A 20,111-nucleotide genomic window follows, 5' to 3' on the forward strand; every position below is an offset into this window, starting at 1 on the left:
TTTGTAAAGTTGTTTTTTATTTTTTTATTGTTGCTAGGCAATGGAAATGTTTTTGATACCAACTTATCAAATCAACAGTATTATTTAATGAACTGATAAAAGCTGTGTCAACCAGAAATGTGACCCCACACATTTCTTAGTGGCAGAATCTAAAGAGCAACTTCACACAAGTTTTATACTTCACCAGAGATGGGTAAATACATACAGCTTACAATAAAACACATTGCTTCTGTTAAAATCCCTGCCACCACAACTCCACCGACATTAAATCTTTCAAAATCTTTTTCATCTTACTGAAAATGTGCACATATATATATCGCTTTCTCTGATCAGTTCATATCCCTCTCCTCTCCTCTCCTCTCGTTGGCATGTGTACTGCAGCCGAGTGCCTTGTTGTCTGTGCAGTGTTAAATATTAATTGGGAATCAGTGGAGGACTTGTCTCCTAAATGATAGAACAGAAGGGCCCAGGCTTGCCTCAGGCAGCCTGCAGGCGCCTTTCTTCTTCCATTTACCTGCAGGCCTGCGCACCAGCACTTCCTCCAGTCTGACAGGCCTGCCCAGGCGCCTCCAGCCTCCCCTCATCTCTCCGTCTCTCTCCCACTCTCTCTCTTTCTTTCTCCCTCTTTGCTCGCTGCACTGGTTTCTTTTCTTATCTCTGTGTGCACTTACAATCTCTACCTCTGGGGTTCTTTTACTCCACACCTGTGTGTGTGTGTGTGTGTGTGTGTGTGTGTGTTTGTGTTGTTACTGTGTCCATTTGAGTTTGTGCATGACTGTGAATGCTGATTGCTCTTGGCTGTACATGTAACCCTTTGAGAAAATAGTGTCACAGCGTGGCATATTCTCCTAAAGACAGGACAGGGAGGGCACAACATAAATATTTTAAGTCAGGATTTTCGTTTGTTGTATTTCTTTCTTGGCTCTGTGTCCTGCGCTGCTCTCTGTCTCATCCCTGAATGGTTTAATCTATGTTTCTTCTTCCTGATGTTTCACCATAACTGGCCTCACAGTTTGTCTTTCTTTCTTCTGAGAGCCTCCCTTTGTTCCTCTCTATCAGCCACGTCATCTGAAGAGGTGTACCAAGACAAAACAACTGGCACCAGCTGTTTTTTGGTGCACTGACTAGCTCTAACTTGTGGATGACCCTTCTGGACTGAGTTAATTAAGCTTCAGAGATTTTGTTTTGGAAATCAAAGCGGTCTAACCTGTTGTTGTATTTTAAGTCTGTATCTGTTTGCGCTGGAGCACAGCTTTCCACAAGGTTCAGTGAAGGTATACTGTGGAGTGGCAGGGCTGAATGGAAAATGGAGAAACCAAGAGAAGGAGGAGAGGGCAGCAGAGAGTCAGGGATATAACTGGAGGAGAGTAGGGGGGTGGGGTTGACTTTGATGCCATAGGAATGAGTTCACAGGCTCATGAGCACAGGCCTAATCGCACATGACAATATCGGCTGGTGTGCCAGTCGCAACGCATAACCACCCCGCTGCTTGTGCTGACTCGGGGTATTTGCTGATAAAGCTCTGCTTTCTAGACCATGCTGTACGCACAATGAGGGTGGCCCAGGCAGGCCTGAGGGCTGGCTCATCACAGGCAGCCCACAAACCGGGGGCTAGGTCCCCCCCCATCTATACAGAACCATGCACTCCACTAAGCCCTTTGGCCAGACTTGATTATTAAACAGAGAGCAGTTTTGTGATGAATAAAGTTATTTTTTCCATTTATAATCCTGAAATGAGGTCGTGGCTGTGTTCATAGTGTGAAATATTCAGAGTTGATATTTTTCTATTGAAATGCCTTCTTTCCTTTTTTTTGCCGTCATGGGAACGAACCCGTAGCCCGTTCTTTTTGTTTGCCCGTTTTGTTTATGCAGTGCAGTTTGTAGTGTGAGTTAAACATGTTGCCCCAGTTTCTGTGTTTGTTTGGTGCACGGGTGCCCCACAAAAGGCCTGACATGTCTGCTGCTGGCCTGCATTCCTTTGCTGCTCAAAGAGGACATAAACTACCCACTGGTATTGTTTTTGCTGGACTGTCAGGGAGATCATCAGTAATTAACACGTGCAGTAATCTCCTTTGAATAAAAAGGGATCATATTATATGTTCTCATTCCTGCATGCTACGATTTCTTGCGTTAAATGTTCCATAAACGACCAAGACTGTAAGATGTCTGGCGAAATATCTTTATCTTTTTATCTTTTTTAAAGATATCTTCAGAAAGGATAGTTGCTGATAATAATGTTTTTAATTCCAGAGAGTGATTTGCTGCGGTGGTGCCAGTGGTGTTAATGGTGCAGGAATGCAGGACGAGTGCTTTCCCACGCTGTTAGTTTTCTTCTGCCGGGCGCGTTTGAGACGAGGCTCTGGGCCGGCTAGGCTCTGCTAATGCAGCCAGAGTGCAGACAAATGGAAAGTGACACTTGTGTGTGTAGAATGGTATTTGTGGTGACGCTTTGACTACAGATAATAAAGTGTTCGCCCTGAGGTGATTTCGCCCGGCAAGCACCCCAGATGAAACTCACTTACTCAGAGAGGGAGACAGAAGAGACAGAGAGGGGGGATGAGGAGACTGAGAGAGGGGAATGAAGAGACAGAGAGGGAGGATGGAGAGACAGAGAGGCAGGATGAAGAGAAAGAGAGGGAGGATGGAGAGAACGATGAAGCAAAAGAAGAGACAAAGAAAATACAGAGAGGAGGTAAAGAGGATGAAGAAGAGAGATAGCAGCAAAAAGATCAAGAGACATGCAGAGGGAAATTCAGCTGTTTGTAATTTCAGAGGTGACAGAGATTTGTCCCTTTTGACTCCACCTATTCAGGTATCACGTTAATATATACACACTTATTTACATTTTTGGGTTTTTGACGATTGATGGTTATTGATGCTGTAGCTACTAAAGAGGAAGGATGTCAGGTTCAACTGGAGGGTAAAATGTTTGGATCAACTGTTGTTCGCAGGATCTGTGAGTGTGTGTTTCTGTGTGTGTGTGTGTGTGTGTGTGTGTCTGTCTGCCAGGCCATGTGTACAGAGGAGTCCTTCAGGATCAATCAATTCTCAGTAATTTCCCCTACAGCCCATAAAAGCCAGGTCTGTCTGGAAGGAGCATGAGGTTGCCACATCAAACCAGCTAATTAATTTTCATGGCTGATTCAGTAACATCTGGCTTTAGAGATAAATTCTAACGAGAAAATGTAAACACGGTAGTGTCCTGGCGGTATAATATTTCAGTTTCTGGGGAGGAAACCTTTATAATAGAAACCTAATTAGCTGTTTTGATCTGACACATTGTCCACAAATGAGTTATACACATATGTGAAACTGTAAAAGAATAAAAAATATTAATGGACAAATGTGGAGAAAGTTAAAACAGATCTTCTTTTTCTTCTGCTCCTTTCCACTGCTATCTGTACCTGTGGACTTTATCTCAGTCTCAGTGTACTGTATTAACCGCACACGTGTACGGCCTCACTGCAGGCTAACTAAATGACCTCATGCTGCAGTCTCTGTGAGGAAGAAGCCCAAATTAGGCTCTCAATTTGGTATTTATTCCATCTGCTTGTGCAGGAAATAGATTAAATCTTAGATGAGATTGGGTTTAATGAAATGAAAGATTAGATTTGGGAGTTTTGTCCAAGTTTTTTTTAAATCTCTTTTAATGATTAAATCCATTTTTGACATTGTGCCATGTCTGCGTGCCTGTGAAGGATCAGTGTGCAGATTGCTTTAACATTCTCATTATCCTCTTTGCTATTTGTGAAACATGTTGGCAGGTTAAAAGCCCAATATGTGATTGCAGTATGGCACCCCCTGTTGAAAAATGTTGTCCAACTACTTTTATTTACACAGTCATTCATTTGATTCAATTATTCTCTTTTGTCTGACAGTTGATTCAAAAGTAACATTATGTGACTGTGAAATATACAAGGTTTGTTTACTTAAGAGGAAGTTTCTTTTATTTAGAAAGTTATGTTAAAAATTACAATTGATGGGGCAACCTCCTTAAAAAAAAATGCTAAGAATTTAGAGAATACAGAAAGGAGTTTGGTGAAGAAGACCACATTTTCTTTTTCACTGTCTTACAATATGCATTTGTTTGATGATTATGATGACACAAGCAGCCGTGAATTCAGACAGCTCTATCCTCTGAGAAATCATTGCAGTTTGATTTTTATCTTTGCAATTATAGATAGCAAAGGCCTGACAAATAATTGCCTTGATTTTTTTTCTTTGTGTTGTTGCACAGAAAATCAACCTTGAGATGAACAGAGGGAGATGAGTGTTCCTAAAAATGGCTTTTCTGATATCAAGCAAGCAGCAGGGTTCCATTTCCCCTAACGTGCACTTGAATTGATTAGTACTCTGGCTGAGGGCATATTCAACATGTCTGCCCCCCTGCAAGGCTGCTCTACCCTGTTGATCACTGGCTCATACATGTGCTTCCTCTGCTCCCTCTCTCCTCAGGAAGCTCCTGTGGGGCACTGAGGCTTTGATTGACTGGCGGCCGAGTCCACAGGACGCCTCTATTATTATCATCTCTACCTCTGCAGAGGGGCGGGGGGCTATGTCCAGGGGGTCTGGCCGACAGCCCCTGCTTTGTGTGCCCGATAGTCAATTAGAGGCAGCGCACTGCCGGAGACGAGTGGGATGCAGGGTTAATTGCAGAGGACCAAACAGCTGGCTCTATCAGGGCCCATTGTGTTTGCAGCAGTTGTCACGGCAATTGAGGCCTGGCTGTAATCGCTGACTAATCAGCCCTGTGCCAGATGACACCTCCATTAGCACAAGGCAGGTATTGTTCAGGATGCGAAGCTGCCTCTGGCTTCCCCCCGCCTGCCCGTCCTTTTACAGCAGGCTAACGGAGGTGGGGAGAGGATGTCATAGACCCTGATCCTATCTGCTAAGAGCTAAACAATAGCCGCAGGTCAAGGGTTCCTCCCTGGAATAATGCTATTGAATCTGCCCTTTCTAGGCTGCGACACATTTGACAGGTCAAGCTTTTTTCCAAGCTGAGAGATTCTGATGTGAAGGACTGCTTTAGCCATGAATTATTAATTTTGAGTAACTTCATTACAATGAGGGCAAAGTGTCCATAAGTGGTGGAATGTGGTACGAGGCTGCTGGCCCAGTGGTCTAAAATGCATACCACATGAAGAATCTTCACTTTGGATCCTTTGTGGTTGAAAGGACACATGATCAGTACTGTTGACTCACAAACATTTAACAGAGACTGTCCCTCACAGGGGAAATGGCTCCCAGTCAATGCGGTTGATGTTGGACTGCAGCTGACCCTATGTTTTCTTTCATCTTTCTGGTTAATCTCTGCCCCTGTTGTTTGCCCTAACCTCATCACAGACGGCTCTGTTTGTTTGGCCAAAGTTAATGTGGACTATGCACTCGTTGTTCTGTGAAAACTTAATTGCAGTTCAACCAAACGGTCCTCTCCCTTCATTTAAACAAGCTCTTTTTTTCCCACTGCTCACCATGTACATGGTCAGGGGGGATCAAAGCGTGTGGTAAGTAGGGATACAGGCTTGCAGGAGTGAGTGAGAAAACGCCAAGGGCTTTTTGATGTGTTGGAGCGTTTTCTCCACTAATAAGACGAAACTTCTCCAACCTGCTCATAATTTTAGAACACTTGGAAACACTAATAAATGGGAGCAAGGGCATTTCAGGCAGTTTTCTCAGACTTTTCCCTCTGCTTATTCATTTAAACCTCTAATTAAAATGCAAAGCGTTCTCATGGTCTTCTGGATTTGGTACTGCACTCTCGCACAGCCTCTGACTCCCTATCTCTGCTCCCTTTTTCTCCACTCCCCTGCCCCCCCTCGCTTTCCACCTCACCTAACTCCCTGCTCTCATACTCTCTCTGTCTGCCTTTGCTTCTTGTGATCAACACAATTTGACCTCTCACTTGGAAGAAGTGCACAGAATTTAATGGATTTTTTACAGTCTAATCTAACCAGTTCCCTCTTTATTGCTGTTTTGTACCCAGTGGACCTCATCTTTACCAGGCCTCCCCCCCACCCTTCCACCACCTCCTCCACCCTCGCACCAAGAAAATTAGTTCATCAGAATTCAAAATGTACTGCTGGCTAATTAAAGGAGTGTTAATTGAGTGTTCAAAATTGGGTACCCCCTTCACCAAACGCACACAGACAGACACACACACACATGTGTGCATACACACAAGCACACATGCAATCACAGTGACAGCACGGGGTACACCAAGGACGTTGCGCTTGGGGAGTTTCATGCCAATCAAAAATGGAGAGAAAGGAGAGTGCCCATCCTCCAAGTGAAATGGGATTTCTAGATCATATCATGGCCTACTGCAGCTCAGTCCGGCTCTGTGCTGCCATGTTATCCTATCCCAGCCTTGCTATCTCTGTCTGACCGCTGGAGAGTGTAACACTGCACAGATAGCCTCTCTCACTGCGTGCATCGTGCTAATGAGGGGTGGCATTTAGAGATGTGCTGCTCTGACACATGGGCATTGTGTGCCAGGCACTGGGTGATTAAGGACGAAGGTCAGCCCATTAATTGCCTCCCTGCCATCTCCGCTCCCTGGCGCGTGATCTCTCAGAACTAATGCATGTGTTTGCCTGAGCTTTTATCTCATCTCCAATGCAGTTCAATCATATGCTTGGTTTGTTTACATTCCTTTCATGTGAAAGTTTTTTTTCTTACTTATTGTAAAAGCAGCGTTAGCCCAGGTTCCCCCTGTTTTTGTACTATAAGATGTTTCATGTGCTTCTGAGTGCACATAGCCTCCTGCTCTCAGGAAGGGAAAAAGCATATTCTTCCATCCCCAGGGGAAATAATTAATCCTTACAAGGCTGTCGCATGTCGAAATGAAGCGAGTGTGAAGCATTTAGCCCAGGAGGCATTGCAGGCTGTCGCCCGCACAGGCACCTGTTGTTGTCCCTGCCCTACATTTCATGAGAGAGCGCTGAGCAGAGGATAACAACATGCTCCACTGATGGCAAATGAGACACACAACTGCAGATGCAGGTTTGTGTGTGTGTATATGTGTGAGTGTATGTTTTTGCCTTTTTTTCCCCCAGTTATCATGCATTGTGTTTGCATGCACGACCACTCAGGAGAGTGTGCACAGGTGCAGGAAACCCCCTACCTTATGAGGAGGTGAGGGCTCACACAAAGGAGGCAGTGTTGGCTGCTTCAGAGGATGTTTATCAGCTAGCACCATCTGTATGCTGCTGCTCATAGCTATGATCTAGTGCAGCCTAAACCAATAAGTCACAGAGCGCTAGCCTAAAAAGAGACTCTCTCCTTTAACCTCCATGTCCTCACTTATAGACTTACTGCTCTGGAGGAGAGAGATGTGGAGACCCTGCACATCAAACACAAAGTGTGTATAACAGCGTGTGTATGAGAGTGAAATTACACCTCGGTTTGTGGCCATACTTACTGTAATCAACTTTACTATAAAATTTATACCATGGAACTTTTTAAAGAGGAAGCTGGAATCAGAAGCATCCAGATGCTCATTTGCCTCCTCCTTCTCTTCTTCCTTTATGCCTGTGGGTTCTAATAACCGGAAGCCTTTGTGGAGCTGAGATGGGTTTTGTAGGCCTGAAAGGCCTCTAATCCCTGTGGCCTGTGAAGTGTGAAACCCTTTGATGCCAGGTTGGTGTGCCAAAGGCTCTGCCTATTGACAAACAAGGGCCAAGCTGGGAAAAGACGGAGGGAGAGGGCTTTCTCGTCTCACTCAGAAGAAATGTAGGCTCAGGCATGGAAAATATGGACTCAGTCAGTGAGAAGGAATAGAATTAGCCACCCTTTAATGAATTTCCTGGCTGTTTTATAGTTTTTTTCCTCATGTGGCAGTAATTAGGTGGAATGATGGGCATATTGCAGCTGGGGGCTTGTAGGGGCGGCAGGGCACAGGCCCTTGATATGCCTGAAAGCCAAGTATCTTTCCTCATTTAGACCATGTGATGATCAAAGACAGGGTTTTTTTGCCCTCATGTAAAGAAGATCAGAAAAAATGCTGCCATTCCATTTGCATGTGGATCAGCAATGTGCTTTGAAATGAGCATGTTTTTCTCTTCTGAGCAAATGAAATAAGTCTTCTGTCAGTTTTCCACTGCAAGTCAGAACATCAAAGCAAATGGCACTGCTGTCACCAGGGAAGCTGAGCTTTGCCTCAGTAAGGTTGGTTAGATCGTAGATTGGCTGGCCTGGCACACTCAGCCTAGCCCATTAGGATGGCACCAGGTTCCCCCGCTCTGATTACAACAAAGTCATTAAAGCCAGGCTATTTTTACAAATTTAAATTGTAGTGTTTCTGATTTAGAAAGCATGCTGTCTGCAGGACGAATCAAACTGACTGACAAACTGAATAGGTCTTGCACTAAATTTGGCTTGGGATATTCTCAGTCTCTCCCCTCTGCTGTTAAATTCCCAATTTATTTCTTTTATGATATGGATCTTGTAGATTTAATCATTTTCACAGTTGGAGACCCATAGGGTTGTTGAAATGAACTCCCCATGCTATCTGTAATGGGAGCAAAGAAATGAGAATTGTGACTACTTGGCTGTGGAGTCTCTTTAAAATGATTTTGCAATCGGAAAGGAAATGGAGTGAGTCCTAGTCACAGCCTGCACCCTGCAGACTCCTTAGGTCGCCAGGACATTTGCTGACGGCACAGTTATGGCAGTTAATTTTTGTGCGTTTTGTTAGCTTTTGCATAAAAATGTCATTTTTGAAGGGGTTGCAAGTCATTTGTGGCAGCTGATATATTGCTTGTAAATTGAGTTCTTTTCCCAACCCCCCACCCTTTTTGTTACACTGAGCTAAGTAGCCATGAAATTGCCTGAATAATGTCGTTTAAATCCAATCTCACCGCAGCCCCTCACCTCCATGCCCAGCCCCCAAACAATGACACATGGTAGGGTTTTTAGAAATTGCCATTTTCCTGTTTGCCACCTCGATTCACAATGGCCAAGCCTTGGCTCATTGAGCGAGGGCCATTGCTAGTCTCACTCGCCACGTTCACTGCTGAATTGAATTTTGGGATTGGATTGGTTTCATATGGCAAACTGTACACAGCATTTGCATTTCATGTATATTTATAGGTATAGTCTGTACCTGTCTTTTGTCTGTTCTGCCATGTATTATTCTGTAAAATAATCTATATTACATGAAAAAAAAGCCATCTTTTGCTAGTCTCAATTATTCGATCTCACCAATAATGTGTCTTTTTTAAATGCTTTTCAGCATGAGTTAATTTGCAAACCAATTTTTCAGTTTTATCCTTGACTAAGTTTGCAAATAGCAGCGCTCCATATTCTTGACTTGACTCTGGTCTGACATAGTTAACCTTAACCAGGCTAGTAATTCCCCATCGATGTTTAATTGTTTTTTGTGATGGCCTCTTCGCGTACTCCTGGATTGAATAAATGTGGAAATTCTGTGGCCAAGGGTAAGACCCAGTAAGTGATACCACTTATAAATCTCAAATGTGCCACTGCAATTAAACAAGCTTTTATCCCCTCCCTTCGTCCCTCCTTGCCTGGTATCCAAGGCTAACCCAATTCAATGCTAAAGAGAGTCCGAATTAATTTCACAATGGACTGATTTAACAGCGCCTAAGGTACCAGGCTTTGACAGAATGAGTTTTTAAAAAGATCCATTTGTCTAGGGATGAACTTCCACAGGAGGGTGTGAAAATGAGATGGAAAGAAAGCTCAAATGGAGGAGGGGAGTGATGGAACATAAATGAATGTCAGCCCTGATTTACAATTTGCAAACTCTAAAGGGTGGTTCTGCTGTGTGTCTACTGTTTGCACCTGGTTTTTATTCACATGCTCTTGTAGGACGCTGATATTTTTCAGTCTGCTTCAAATGTAGTCACCGTAGTGCTGCCAGGTTTTACTGTTGCAGCAGAGTAGTGGTTATTGCAATTGATTGATTGATCTGACTTTGTGGCTGCCATTGCTGTCGGCTCCTTTGATATTTCTGATAATTAAACCCATAGTCTGCTGTTCTGTTCTCCTACACATGCAGCCCTCTGTGTTTTTTATCTCAATCATTCATTTCTCTCATACTTTTCTCTCTGTTTGTCTTGCAGGTGAACTGGTGGTACCGACACATTCCCCACGCTACCCCACCGCGGCAGAACTTGATGCCTACGCTCAGAAGACAGCCAATAGCCCTCTGTCCATCAAGATCTTCCCCACCAACATCAGGGTTCCCCAGCACAAGCACCTTAACCGGACTGTGAATGGATATGACACCACAGGGCAACGCTATAGTCCCTACCCACATATCCATACAGGGGGCTACCATGGCCTGCTTGCCATCGTCAAGGCCTCCTCATCCTCGTCATCATCATCATCCACCTTTATCCCTTCAAAAGGTGTTCTCAAGAACTCCGAAGGCAGACGGACTAAGCTCTCTCCAGCCCACATAGCTGTTGCCCCGTACCCACCCCCTAGTAGTAGCACTTTAGCCAGTGGCCACGGCCAAATGGTATACCACACTGGGCCCTCAAAGCCTCCAGAAGGCCCTGGACTGTCGGTTCCTCCAAATGTCACTGTAGCTGGCTCAGTGATTCCTGTAACAGGGGGCCGAGGCCTGGCCCTGCCCGCACAGTCCAACCTCCCCTCCATCCAGAGCATCATCTACCAGATCAACCAGCATTGCCAGGCCCAGGCTCTGCAGCAGGTGTGCCAAGGGGCTGCCACTGCACCGTCAAATTCCAGCCCCTCCAAACAGGGCACAACTGTCATGGGGCTCTCTTCTAGCTCCTCAGGTGGAGGCTACGTGGTAGGAATGGGTCCCCAGGCTAATATGGTGTACACAGGGCCTGGGTTGCCCACTCAAAATGCAGAGGCGATGAAGACTGGTGTGTACACAGATGGTATGGACTATATCCTTTGGCAGAAGCAGCAACAACAACAACAGCAGCAGCAGCAACAGGCTGTGCTCCGTATGTACAGTGGAGGTAGCGGAGGAGGTGGCGCCATTAGCAAGTCCCCCGAAACTTGTGTTCCAGGGGGCGGGATTATGGCAGCCCAGGTGTCCTCCTCTTCCTCCAGACCTTACCACCTGACAGCGAGTGCCAGCGGAGGAGGCGGGATGGACAAAGTCAGCTCTTCCCCTTTGAACTGCGTGGGTATGCATGGAAATTTCTCAGTGGGTCAATACTTTGCCCCGCCGTGGAACAGTGTGCTGGTGACACCTGATAGTGACTGCTACAACCCCCAGGAGCTTTTGGGCACCTCTACAGGAGGGCCAGCCACGGGGCACAGAGAGATGGGTTACCCCCATCACCATCACCTCTACCACCACCATCATCATCATCACCCTGCTATAGACAGCGGGGGAGGTTTGTGCTGCAGTCTGCCCAGCAAGAGCTTGTGCAACACGTCTGTGCTGAGCAGCAGCTTGCAGTCTCTGGAGTACCTGATCAACGACATCCACCCACCCTGCATCAAGGAGCAGATGCTTGGCAAAGGCTACGAGACTGTGTCTGTGCCACGTCTGTTAGACCACCAGCATGCACACATCCGCCTCCCAGTTTACAGATAGAGCGGGAAGAAGAGGAAGAAGAGAATCAAGAGTTGTGAATTTGTGAAGAAAATCAAAGTTAAAGAACAGAAATGTTTTTCTGGGTACAGATTGTTGAGAGTGGCACTGCTTTAACTAGTGTGGGAGCTTAGAGAAGAGCAGTTGTTGTGCTGTGTGAACCTAGGTTTGGTGGTTTCAAGGCAGGCTGTGGGAATCCCAAATATGAAAGGTGGTAGTGATTGCCAGTGGGAGAGAAAAGGGATTTCAAGATTCTCCAGATGTTCCATTGTGTGGTTTGCCAATAGGAATTTTGGATTGGTTTATTTTTTTTCTTCTGTTTTTTGTTGTTTTACTTGCCTGAACATTTTTGATGAGAATCATAGGTTGACATGAAGTGCATACGCCACTTGTATCCCCCTTCCAAATACTAAGGATGAAGCTACTGTGTAGGTTGTCACTGAAATGGTCTTAAAATGGCCGACGTTTAGGGCTGCTCTCAAGGTCCAAAACTCTGTAACAGTACACACATAAACACACACGACAGACAAACACATACAAATACACACAAATGTACTGATACATGAGGAGCCTAAATTACTGGCAGTACTCGGCTGGGTATGTACAAGGATCATAAGGTTGAATAAAAAGGATAGTACAATATTAGTTAATATTGCTGTTATAATTGATACATAAATTGCACTGCTTGAATCTTGTTAACTTTAAAGTTTGGAATTGGGTAGTTTGGATATGATATATTTAAGAAACTTGAAAAACTTGAACCTATTTTTTGTTGTTTTATATATTTGTAGGTATATTATATGCATCGGCTGCTATGGGGAAAAGTGTCTCAATTGCTTTTTTTATTTTATTCTTTTCCACTTTTGTTTTTATGATTTAATAATTCCTCCTCAAGCTGATGTGCAGTTTCTTATGTCCTGGTGTGAGGCATAGTCGCTGCTTTGGTTCTGTAAGAACCTGGTCGGAGAGCTCTTTTTCCTAACCAACACTGGAATCTACAATAAATCTTGAAATACTTATTTAAAAAGAAAATGTCGCAAAAAAATACAAGAAAAAGAAATGTTACAATGAAGAATGTGATTGGGAGGTTATCTACATAACCTTACGTGTATGTTTATGCGTGTATGTGGCTGAGTGCATGCGCGTGTGTGCATTTTAGTTTGTGTTCTTCAAAATCCTCAGACTTTTTTTCTTTTTCTTTTTTTTAAAATTGTGTCATTACAAGATTTCTACCACCAAGACTGAGAAACTGATTCACCAGTCCCATGAACCTCATATCTGAGTAATGTACAGGAGATATTTTGCAAATCTTGCTCCCTTTTTATTAGAGGCTTTAGATATTCTCTGGAGCTAGAGTAGAGATCAAGTTCTCACATGACTTCTGTAGTTACAGTTCTACATCCCCTACTTCTGTCAAATGTTATCATAATGGCAGATGGAGGTGGGAACACATGGAAGTCCTATTTTGGGGGTACTATTCACCCCTAATCCTGCAAACAAAAACAAAATGAAAACAATCATGCCCTGTCCTCTGGCATCAGATGGAATGAGACAAGGCTTGCTGCTTTTCCTTGTCCATTTCAGCCCCTGGTTGGGATGCATTTAGCCTGGGCCAGTCTTAACTTTATGATTCAGAGCAGTGAAATATTTATTATGACTGTGAGATTCCCTTGAATGTACTGCACTTAAATTACTGCAATGTTTTATTGCCTTGTGGGACTCAAGTGAAAGAGAAAAATTGGATCAGTGCAGCAGTCCTCTGGTCTTAAATTAGCATTTCTTTTGTCTGTCAAATTTAAATGGTAAATTGAATTTAGTAACTGGAGAGAGAGAGACGGAGCTTTGTTGTGGGGAAATACTGGCATCAGTCTAGATTTATGAAGTGCAATTATTATGACTGTATTAACATTTTTCTCTGAGCTTACACCAAAAAATGTAAACTACAGTTGTCAATACATTCCCAATGTACCACATCCCTAATCCCTATCCTTTTTTGTTTTGAGGTGTAAAATAAATTTCTTTAAGAATATATTCAGTAGCCACATCTTGGCTTTGAAGTCTGTCATTATTTTTTAACGTATGTCCTCTAGAAGTCAGTGGGAAATTGGACCCTTGTTCCAGCAGCTCTGTGAGATCCAGAATGGAGCGTGACGTGTGATGTAGATCATTTACTGTACTGTAGTGAGAACACCATCGAATTGATCATCTTTTAAATGTTTACACTTTGGTCACCCAAAGATAGGGGACAGACAGCATTGCTGAAATAAGAAAGGATTTACTCGTGAATACTGAGGATGAAAAGCAGGAAATAATGTTTTTTTTAATCATTTTCGCTCCATAATTAGACCTGTTATTTCTTTTAAGATAACCCTTGCTTAATCTAAACTACAAGCCTTAAATTTTGAGCTAATGGTGTTTGTAGACACGCTACTGTGTTTGAAGGCTGACAAAGATTTCAGTCGAAAGAATACCAAGCCCCTTGGCTTAAATTTGCACAGTAAGCCTCCTTAACATTCCAGTGAAAATTTTTCATGTTGTTTCAACAGCTTAATACCCCAGCCACAGTGTGATTCCAGCATATTTTCTGTCTTGTAGAAATATTTTGACAGATTTACAGATACATCCCGTCCCTAAATCCCCTCCGTTTGGCTTCTGCATCCAAGCATTAAACCCTGTCACATGATGTTGAAGTGAAGAGGAGACACTTGAGGCAGTGGAGTTTCTGGTGTCTGGCCTTTCCCACCAGTGGAGGTCTGAGGCACCAGGCCTCTCTGCTAATGGGAATATTGGGTGACGCCTGGCTGCTGGACACTGCCAGTGGAGAGTATTCATTCACTCAAAGGGTTGAAATCAAACCCTTTTCAAATAGCAAGGGATTTCCTATTAGGTACTGAAAGGAATCTGGCCATTTTGAGCCAAGTTCAACTGAATAAAACAGAGAAACAATGACAGAAAATGAAGCGAGATTCTTTTTTTAGCAGAAATGTTTAAGTTAATTTAAGTTAAAATGTTGTATGGTGGTGTTTAGCTTCTTTTACCATCTTTGCTTTGTGGCTGCATTTTCTACAGTACAGGCTCCCAACTGTCTGTCTGCCTGGTCCTTTCCACACATTAATGAGCTCCTATTGATGGGATGCATCTTAGCCCTGCAACTTTGGTCCATTCCACAATTCCCGATTTGGACAATGGACGCTTAGCCCATATTAGGATAATAGAATTAAATTTCAAATAGATTTGTGCCTGAGCTGATCCATGCACGGCTCACTCAGCTGCAGAGGCAGAGTGGCATATGGCATGTCATTATCTAAGCCCACCCTCCCCCTGTCCGGGGCCAACAGGGTTCAGCAGTGCTTAAACAAACTGAAGGTTAGGACTGGCTGGCTGGCGTTGAAGGGGAGGACAGCAGGGGGGTGGTGGTGTGTGTGGGGGGGTTGCTAAATCACAGCCTCCACAGCGTCTCAGAGGGCCTCAGCACCGCACCATGGCGCCCGGGCTCAGAGGCCTGCTTTAAAAGCTGGGCTGTGTTTGATCGAGGGGATTTGTTTTCTGTTGGATTATACATGGTTGCTCCCTGCCTGGCTGAGGGGCCCGGTGCAATGTGACAGATCTCAGCAAAAGACAGAAAGAGGGAGAGAGATACAGGGAGGGATTTTGGGGTCAGAAAAGCCTCGAAGCATCAGTAATCAGGATAATTGCCATGTTCCTGGTGCTGGTTTCAGCCTCCCCTCTTTGGCTCTGCGGCCTCATATTCAGATTCAAGCTCTGAGGAAATCACATTCCCCACTGAAAGACTTATCGTGCCTCAATTTACTAAATTCTAGTAAGTGAAATCTTCATTTGTAATTACGTTTTTAATGCTTGGAAAAATATTTCAAGTTATGTTGTCCAGGAAAGGATAAATTAGACCATTCAACCCATCTGAATGAGGACATTTAGATCTATAACTTATCTCTGTGGCTACAGACTATTGACTGTTAACACGTTTTCAAGGGCAATGAGACGCTTACGAGGATGGCCTGAGGGCAAAGTGGACGGAAATTGACTTATGCTGGTTGAAAAAAATCCCTTAGTAAATCCCAATAAGTCCATGAAGACCTTTACCCAGTGCAAAGGTCTAGTCGCATATTATGCACCTTAAATACTGCTGAGAAGGTAGGAGAGGACCCATTCAAAGCAGGGTCAGCTCTTTCACTCTCACAACAGAGGGGACGGGAGGGGACAGAGAGGGATAGAGAAAATAAAGGCAGCTGCTCGCTCTGTAGAGTCTTGGCGCTGCTTCTCTAACATACAGATGACAGAGGGAGGTGGAGGGGGGGTGGTGACGTCCCCTCCACACCGCTTTGGTCAACCTCAGCCATGTCCCCTGGCTGCCCTTGGGCCCCTGGGGCTCTCATCTCCGAGTCCTTCCCAGCATCCCTCCTTAACGTCTGCAGAAGATAAAGTCAGGAGGCCAGTCCTCTCCATTTGGCTCCTACCTAGCAAGAAGATACTTTAATCAATAATACAGATGGTCCTGAGGAGGCTTGTATAGTTAACCCACCAGCCTTATAGCTGTATTGCACAATGTCATTAAACAATTGTTGTGTTTTGCCACAGAGTTAGAGCACATTGCCATTTCTTTAGTGCTACTGAATAAAACTGGGATGGGTTGCGTGGAAGCGCCATACAATTTAAATGTAGTTTTAAGCATTTATTAAACACAACACAAGGTAAAGATCAGCACAGCTCACAAAATAAATCAGGATCTTTTTTCCAAAGGCACAGCCCCAGAGCTCTTTTCTGAAAGGCAATGCAGGAGGTTGTTACAGCTTTTTTATTTCTTCAGCAACATAACTATGTATGTTCAGCTGAAAAAGCTTATGGCCTCCAAATATTCATCTAGTTTATGTGGTGGGTATATTTCTGTATCCAATCTAAACACAAAAGTCTGGGGATTTTGCTTTTTTTCTTCCTGTTTCCTTTTACTGTTTGTGTGGCTCTGTTCCTGTGGACAAACAGGGCTGTTTTTCCTGAATGATCTCAAATGCACCAACGCTTCCAAAGTCTGAGGGTGCCGCAACCTTGAGAAAATCATATATATGGAAATGGGAAATCTATAAAGCATCTCTCTTATTGTTCTCCCTGCAGTGTTGTATTTATGTTTTAAAAATGATTTTGTCTCCTCAGGATGAAAAAATGTAAAGAATACCTTGCTTTTTTTGAAAATGATAATATATGAGTCTTAGATTTCGAAATAAGAAGTCTGAATATAAAAAAAGCTGTAAAATCCTTTAGTCGTGGGGTTTTCAACTTTTGAATGTGCCTACAGCCAAGCATCCCAGTGATTGCTTACCTTCTACCCACTCTCCAGTTCTGCAATCTCCCCCTAATCTGCCCACAACCATCATCTTCAATTTGCTGAAACTGCCACTGTCCCCCCTCCATTCCAACAACCACAGTAGATATTTTGTCTGTTCCCTGCTTTTTGTCAATCTCAGGACTGAAATTTCTTTATTTTAATGTAGATGGTTGGTTTTCATTTGACCTCTCCTCTCTTATGTATTATTGTTTGACATAAGTAAATAAAGCAGATGACTTCTATGCCTGTCTTGTTGCTCTCATATACAGCAGACCCCTCTGTCTTTCTTCTTCTTCTCTCTCTCTCTCTCTTCCTGTAAACATCTTAAACTATTCTTAAGACTCTGGACGAGGCCTTACTGTAATGAAGGTAAGCATATTAGTCTAAGGATTCACCTTGCACATCACCGCCATATGCCGGCCTCTTACAGTCACTTGACCTTTTTCACCTTTGCAACAGTATATTGTGGCATCACTAAGGCCTCACAGTTTATGAAAGATGTCTCTTTTGTGCCATCTTTGGGTAACAGCCTCACCCTGGGTGAACTAGCAAGAAAGAAAGAAAAAAAGGTGCACAGTACCCTTTTTTACTGTGGGAATTATTGACTTTTTTCCTGGATGAAGAATGGGAGAAACTGATCTTAAGCAAGTCTCTTTACATGCAATTTACCAAAGCGGCGAAGACATGACGTCCTCTGAAGCCTGGGCTTAAAGCCACACAATAAGGGAATATCAGCTGTCTCAAATAAACTGTATTTTTAATATATTTTTTGGGGTCCGGGGGGCTTTTTATCACCTTGAGTGACAGGAAAGTGGGGAGAGAGAGGGGGGATGACATGCAGAAAAGGTCTACAGGTTGGAACCGAACCCAGGCTGCTGTGTTAACGACTCAGCCTTTGTACATGGGGAGGAACCTCAACCAGGTGAGCTTCTGAGGCGCCCCAAAAAAACATTTTTCTGAACCTAAATCGTTACAAATCAAACCACAGCCACTAATCTTTGTGTCTGACTGCAGCTCACACCCCTACACCTCCTCTAAAAATACACCAAAATAACAGACAAACTACATTAGTACTTTATATCTGCATTGTATTTGATTTTCCTTATTGATAGTCTATATTTGAATTGCAAGCTATAAAAAATTTAAATATATATATATATATAAATATAAAAGGATTTTGCCAGCACGGCGTGGTCTTTGTCCACTTTCTGAAGATAAGGAACACAACGTACACCCAATCTAAATGTTTAACAACACAGGTATCTTCAAGAACTCAATATTGACGTATTTTCCTCCTTTCTCTCCTCACTCCCAACCTCTCCACCCACCTAAAACATCAGATAAGCCGTAGACTGATGAGCCAGCCGCCTCCACCAGAGCGTGTGGTACTGGGAGACTGCACACTGATTTCATACACGCTCGCTCAGACAGAAAAAGAGCTCTGTGGAGCAGAAATGCTTCTCTTATTAGCAAAACTCATTCACCTGCACGCCACATTGAGTCCATGGCAATTTCACAATAAATCATGAGAGATGCCTATAGAGGCCGGGCAGCAGGCTGACGCTTTGCTGTGGCCGTGCCCTCGCCTGTCAGTTTAGACACTCTGAATCATTTCGGGTTCAGCTCCCTCGTTTCATCTTAGATGAACTGAAAGGTCATCTCACACGCCACCTAACCAATATGTCTCTGGCTCCTCATCTCCCAGTGCTTCCAGTGATTGCTCATTCCATTTAGAAATACCACACCTTGGTGAAATATTTCACTGGGGATTTTGGAAAGAATTTCAAGGAATTATTGCAAGGCAGAAAATTAGCACTGACTAAAACCTGTGAGAAACCTGCTCCAGGAGTTGTCTTTTTGGTCTTAAACTGACTTTATCTTTTATCCTGGAGAATCATTCAGCAGTGATCCGTCCACCTCTTTTGCAATATTAGTTGGTTAAATGATGAATGAGAGTGTAACCTATATGCAGGGAGGTTTCCCTCTCTGTATCATAGGTTACACTCTGGCTTGCTGACAATGAATGTTGCACTTGAAGCCATCAGACAGTCTGGAGTGTTGTTTAGTGAATAAAGAATGAGTTGGCCCAAGTCCAACCCAGTAACCACCTGAGACTCATCAGCCTAAACACCTTAAAGCTTAACTGGCTGGACAATAGCTGAACAATTTGTACTGCCAATATCTAAGCTAGTTAGTTTACTTAAGACCTTTGGCTGAGGCTGTCGACTTTCCCTTATGCGCGGTTACTAAATGAGGGCCGTTACACCATGATCCTGTTTGGCTGTCACTTGGTTTGTTGAGACACATTTGTGGCAGCGAGCACACACATGCTGCAAGCGAGTGAGCCATTTTGTTAACAGCTCACACTTCCTGTGCAAGTGTGCGGTTCCAGAGTTGCTGACAGTGACACTTGCAGGACCGAGCCCTGCCCTACTTAACAGGCTGCAGGGAGGAGGGCAGGCCAAGTTGTCAGCAGCGCTAGGTGCTCACTGCTTAGATAAACCTGGAGGATTAGTGGCCCAGTTAAAGTTGGGGCAAAGAGGATTAGCCTCTTCTCTGAGGTGGTGAGAGATTCCCCGTGTCCTTCAGCGCTGCCGGCCTCAGAGAGGGGAGAGAGGAGGAGGAGGATGGGAGGTGAGGTGAGGGGTGAGGCCCTAGTTATCATGTGTGAGAATCACCACTGTAACATTTTAAAGAGGAAACGGAAAGGTGAGGTGTAATGATGAAAGGTGAAAGGAAATGAAGCAGTTCATAAATTGTTGCCAGCTTGTGGTTTCATTATGAAGGCAAAAGCCCATAATTACTGGTCCGGGTGTTACAGCGAGGTCAACGAGACCTGAGATCTGCAGGAACAAAATACTTCATAAGTGGACTGCATTCAACAAACTATAACCTATTATAGTAATAATAGTTAGCACTGGCAATGCAATATTTACAACTATAATTAAAAAAGAAATCTGTGCCCTACAGTAACTGCTGGAGTAGACACTACATAAGTCTGCCTCAGCTGAGATCTCTACATGAAGCACAGCACAGGAATTTAGACCTCTGCAGCCATCAGCAGGTCAGAGAAGGGACTGCAGAGGATGATTCACTGATGAAGACCGAACAGAGCTCAAAATCCTTGTAATGAGTTTTTTGGAATTAGGTTTAATGTGGAGTGTAGTGAATGTACATTTTGTAAGGAATGCACCAAAAACTTTTTTTAATGTCATCAAAGCCTCC

The 20,111-nt window shown here is 43.9% G+C and overlaps 1 protein-coding gene across 1 annotated transcript in view; it reads left to right on the forward strand.

The window, feature by feature from the left end:
- fam222a (family with sequence similarity 222 member A) overlaps window positions 1-14,241 on the forward strand; it is a 46,275-nt gene extending 32,034 nt beyond the window's left edge. Inside the window, exon 3 of the mRNA XM_035657688.1 lies at window positions 10,089-14,241. Within this exon, the coding sequence (XP_035513581.1) occupies window positions 10,089-11,551 (1,463 nt within the window). The 3' untranslated portion in view covers window positions 11,552-14,241. The remainder of the gene's footprint in view (window positions 1-10,088) is intronic.
- Window positions 14,242-20,111: the final 5,870 nt, after the last annotated feature.

This window comes from Morone saxatilis, unplaced genomic scaffold (genome assembly GCF_004916995.1).
Source record: "Morone saxatilis isolate NCDOM2014 unplaced genomic scaffold, NCSU_SB_2.0 Contig16, whole genome shotgun sequence".
NCBI classification, from domain to species: domain Eukaryota; kingdom Metazoa; phylum Chordata; class Actinopteri; family Moronidae; genus Morone; species Morone saxatilis.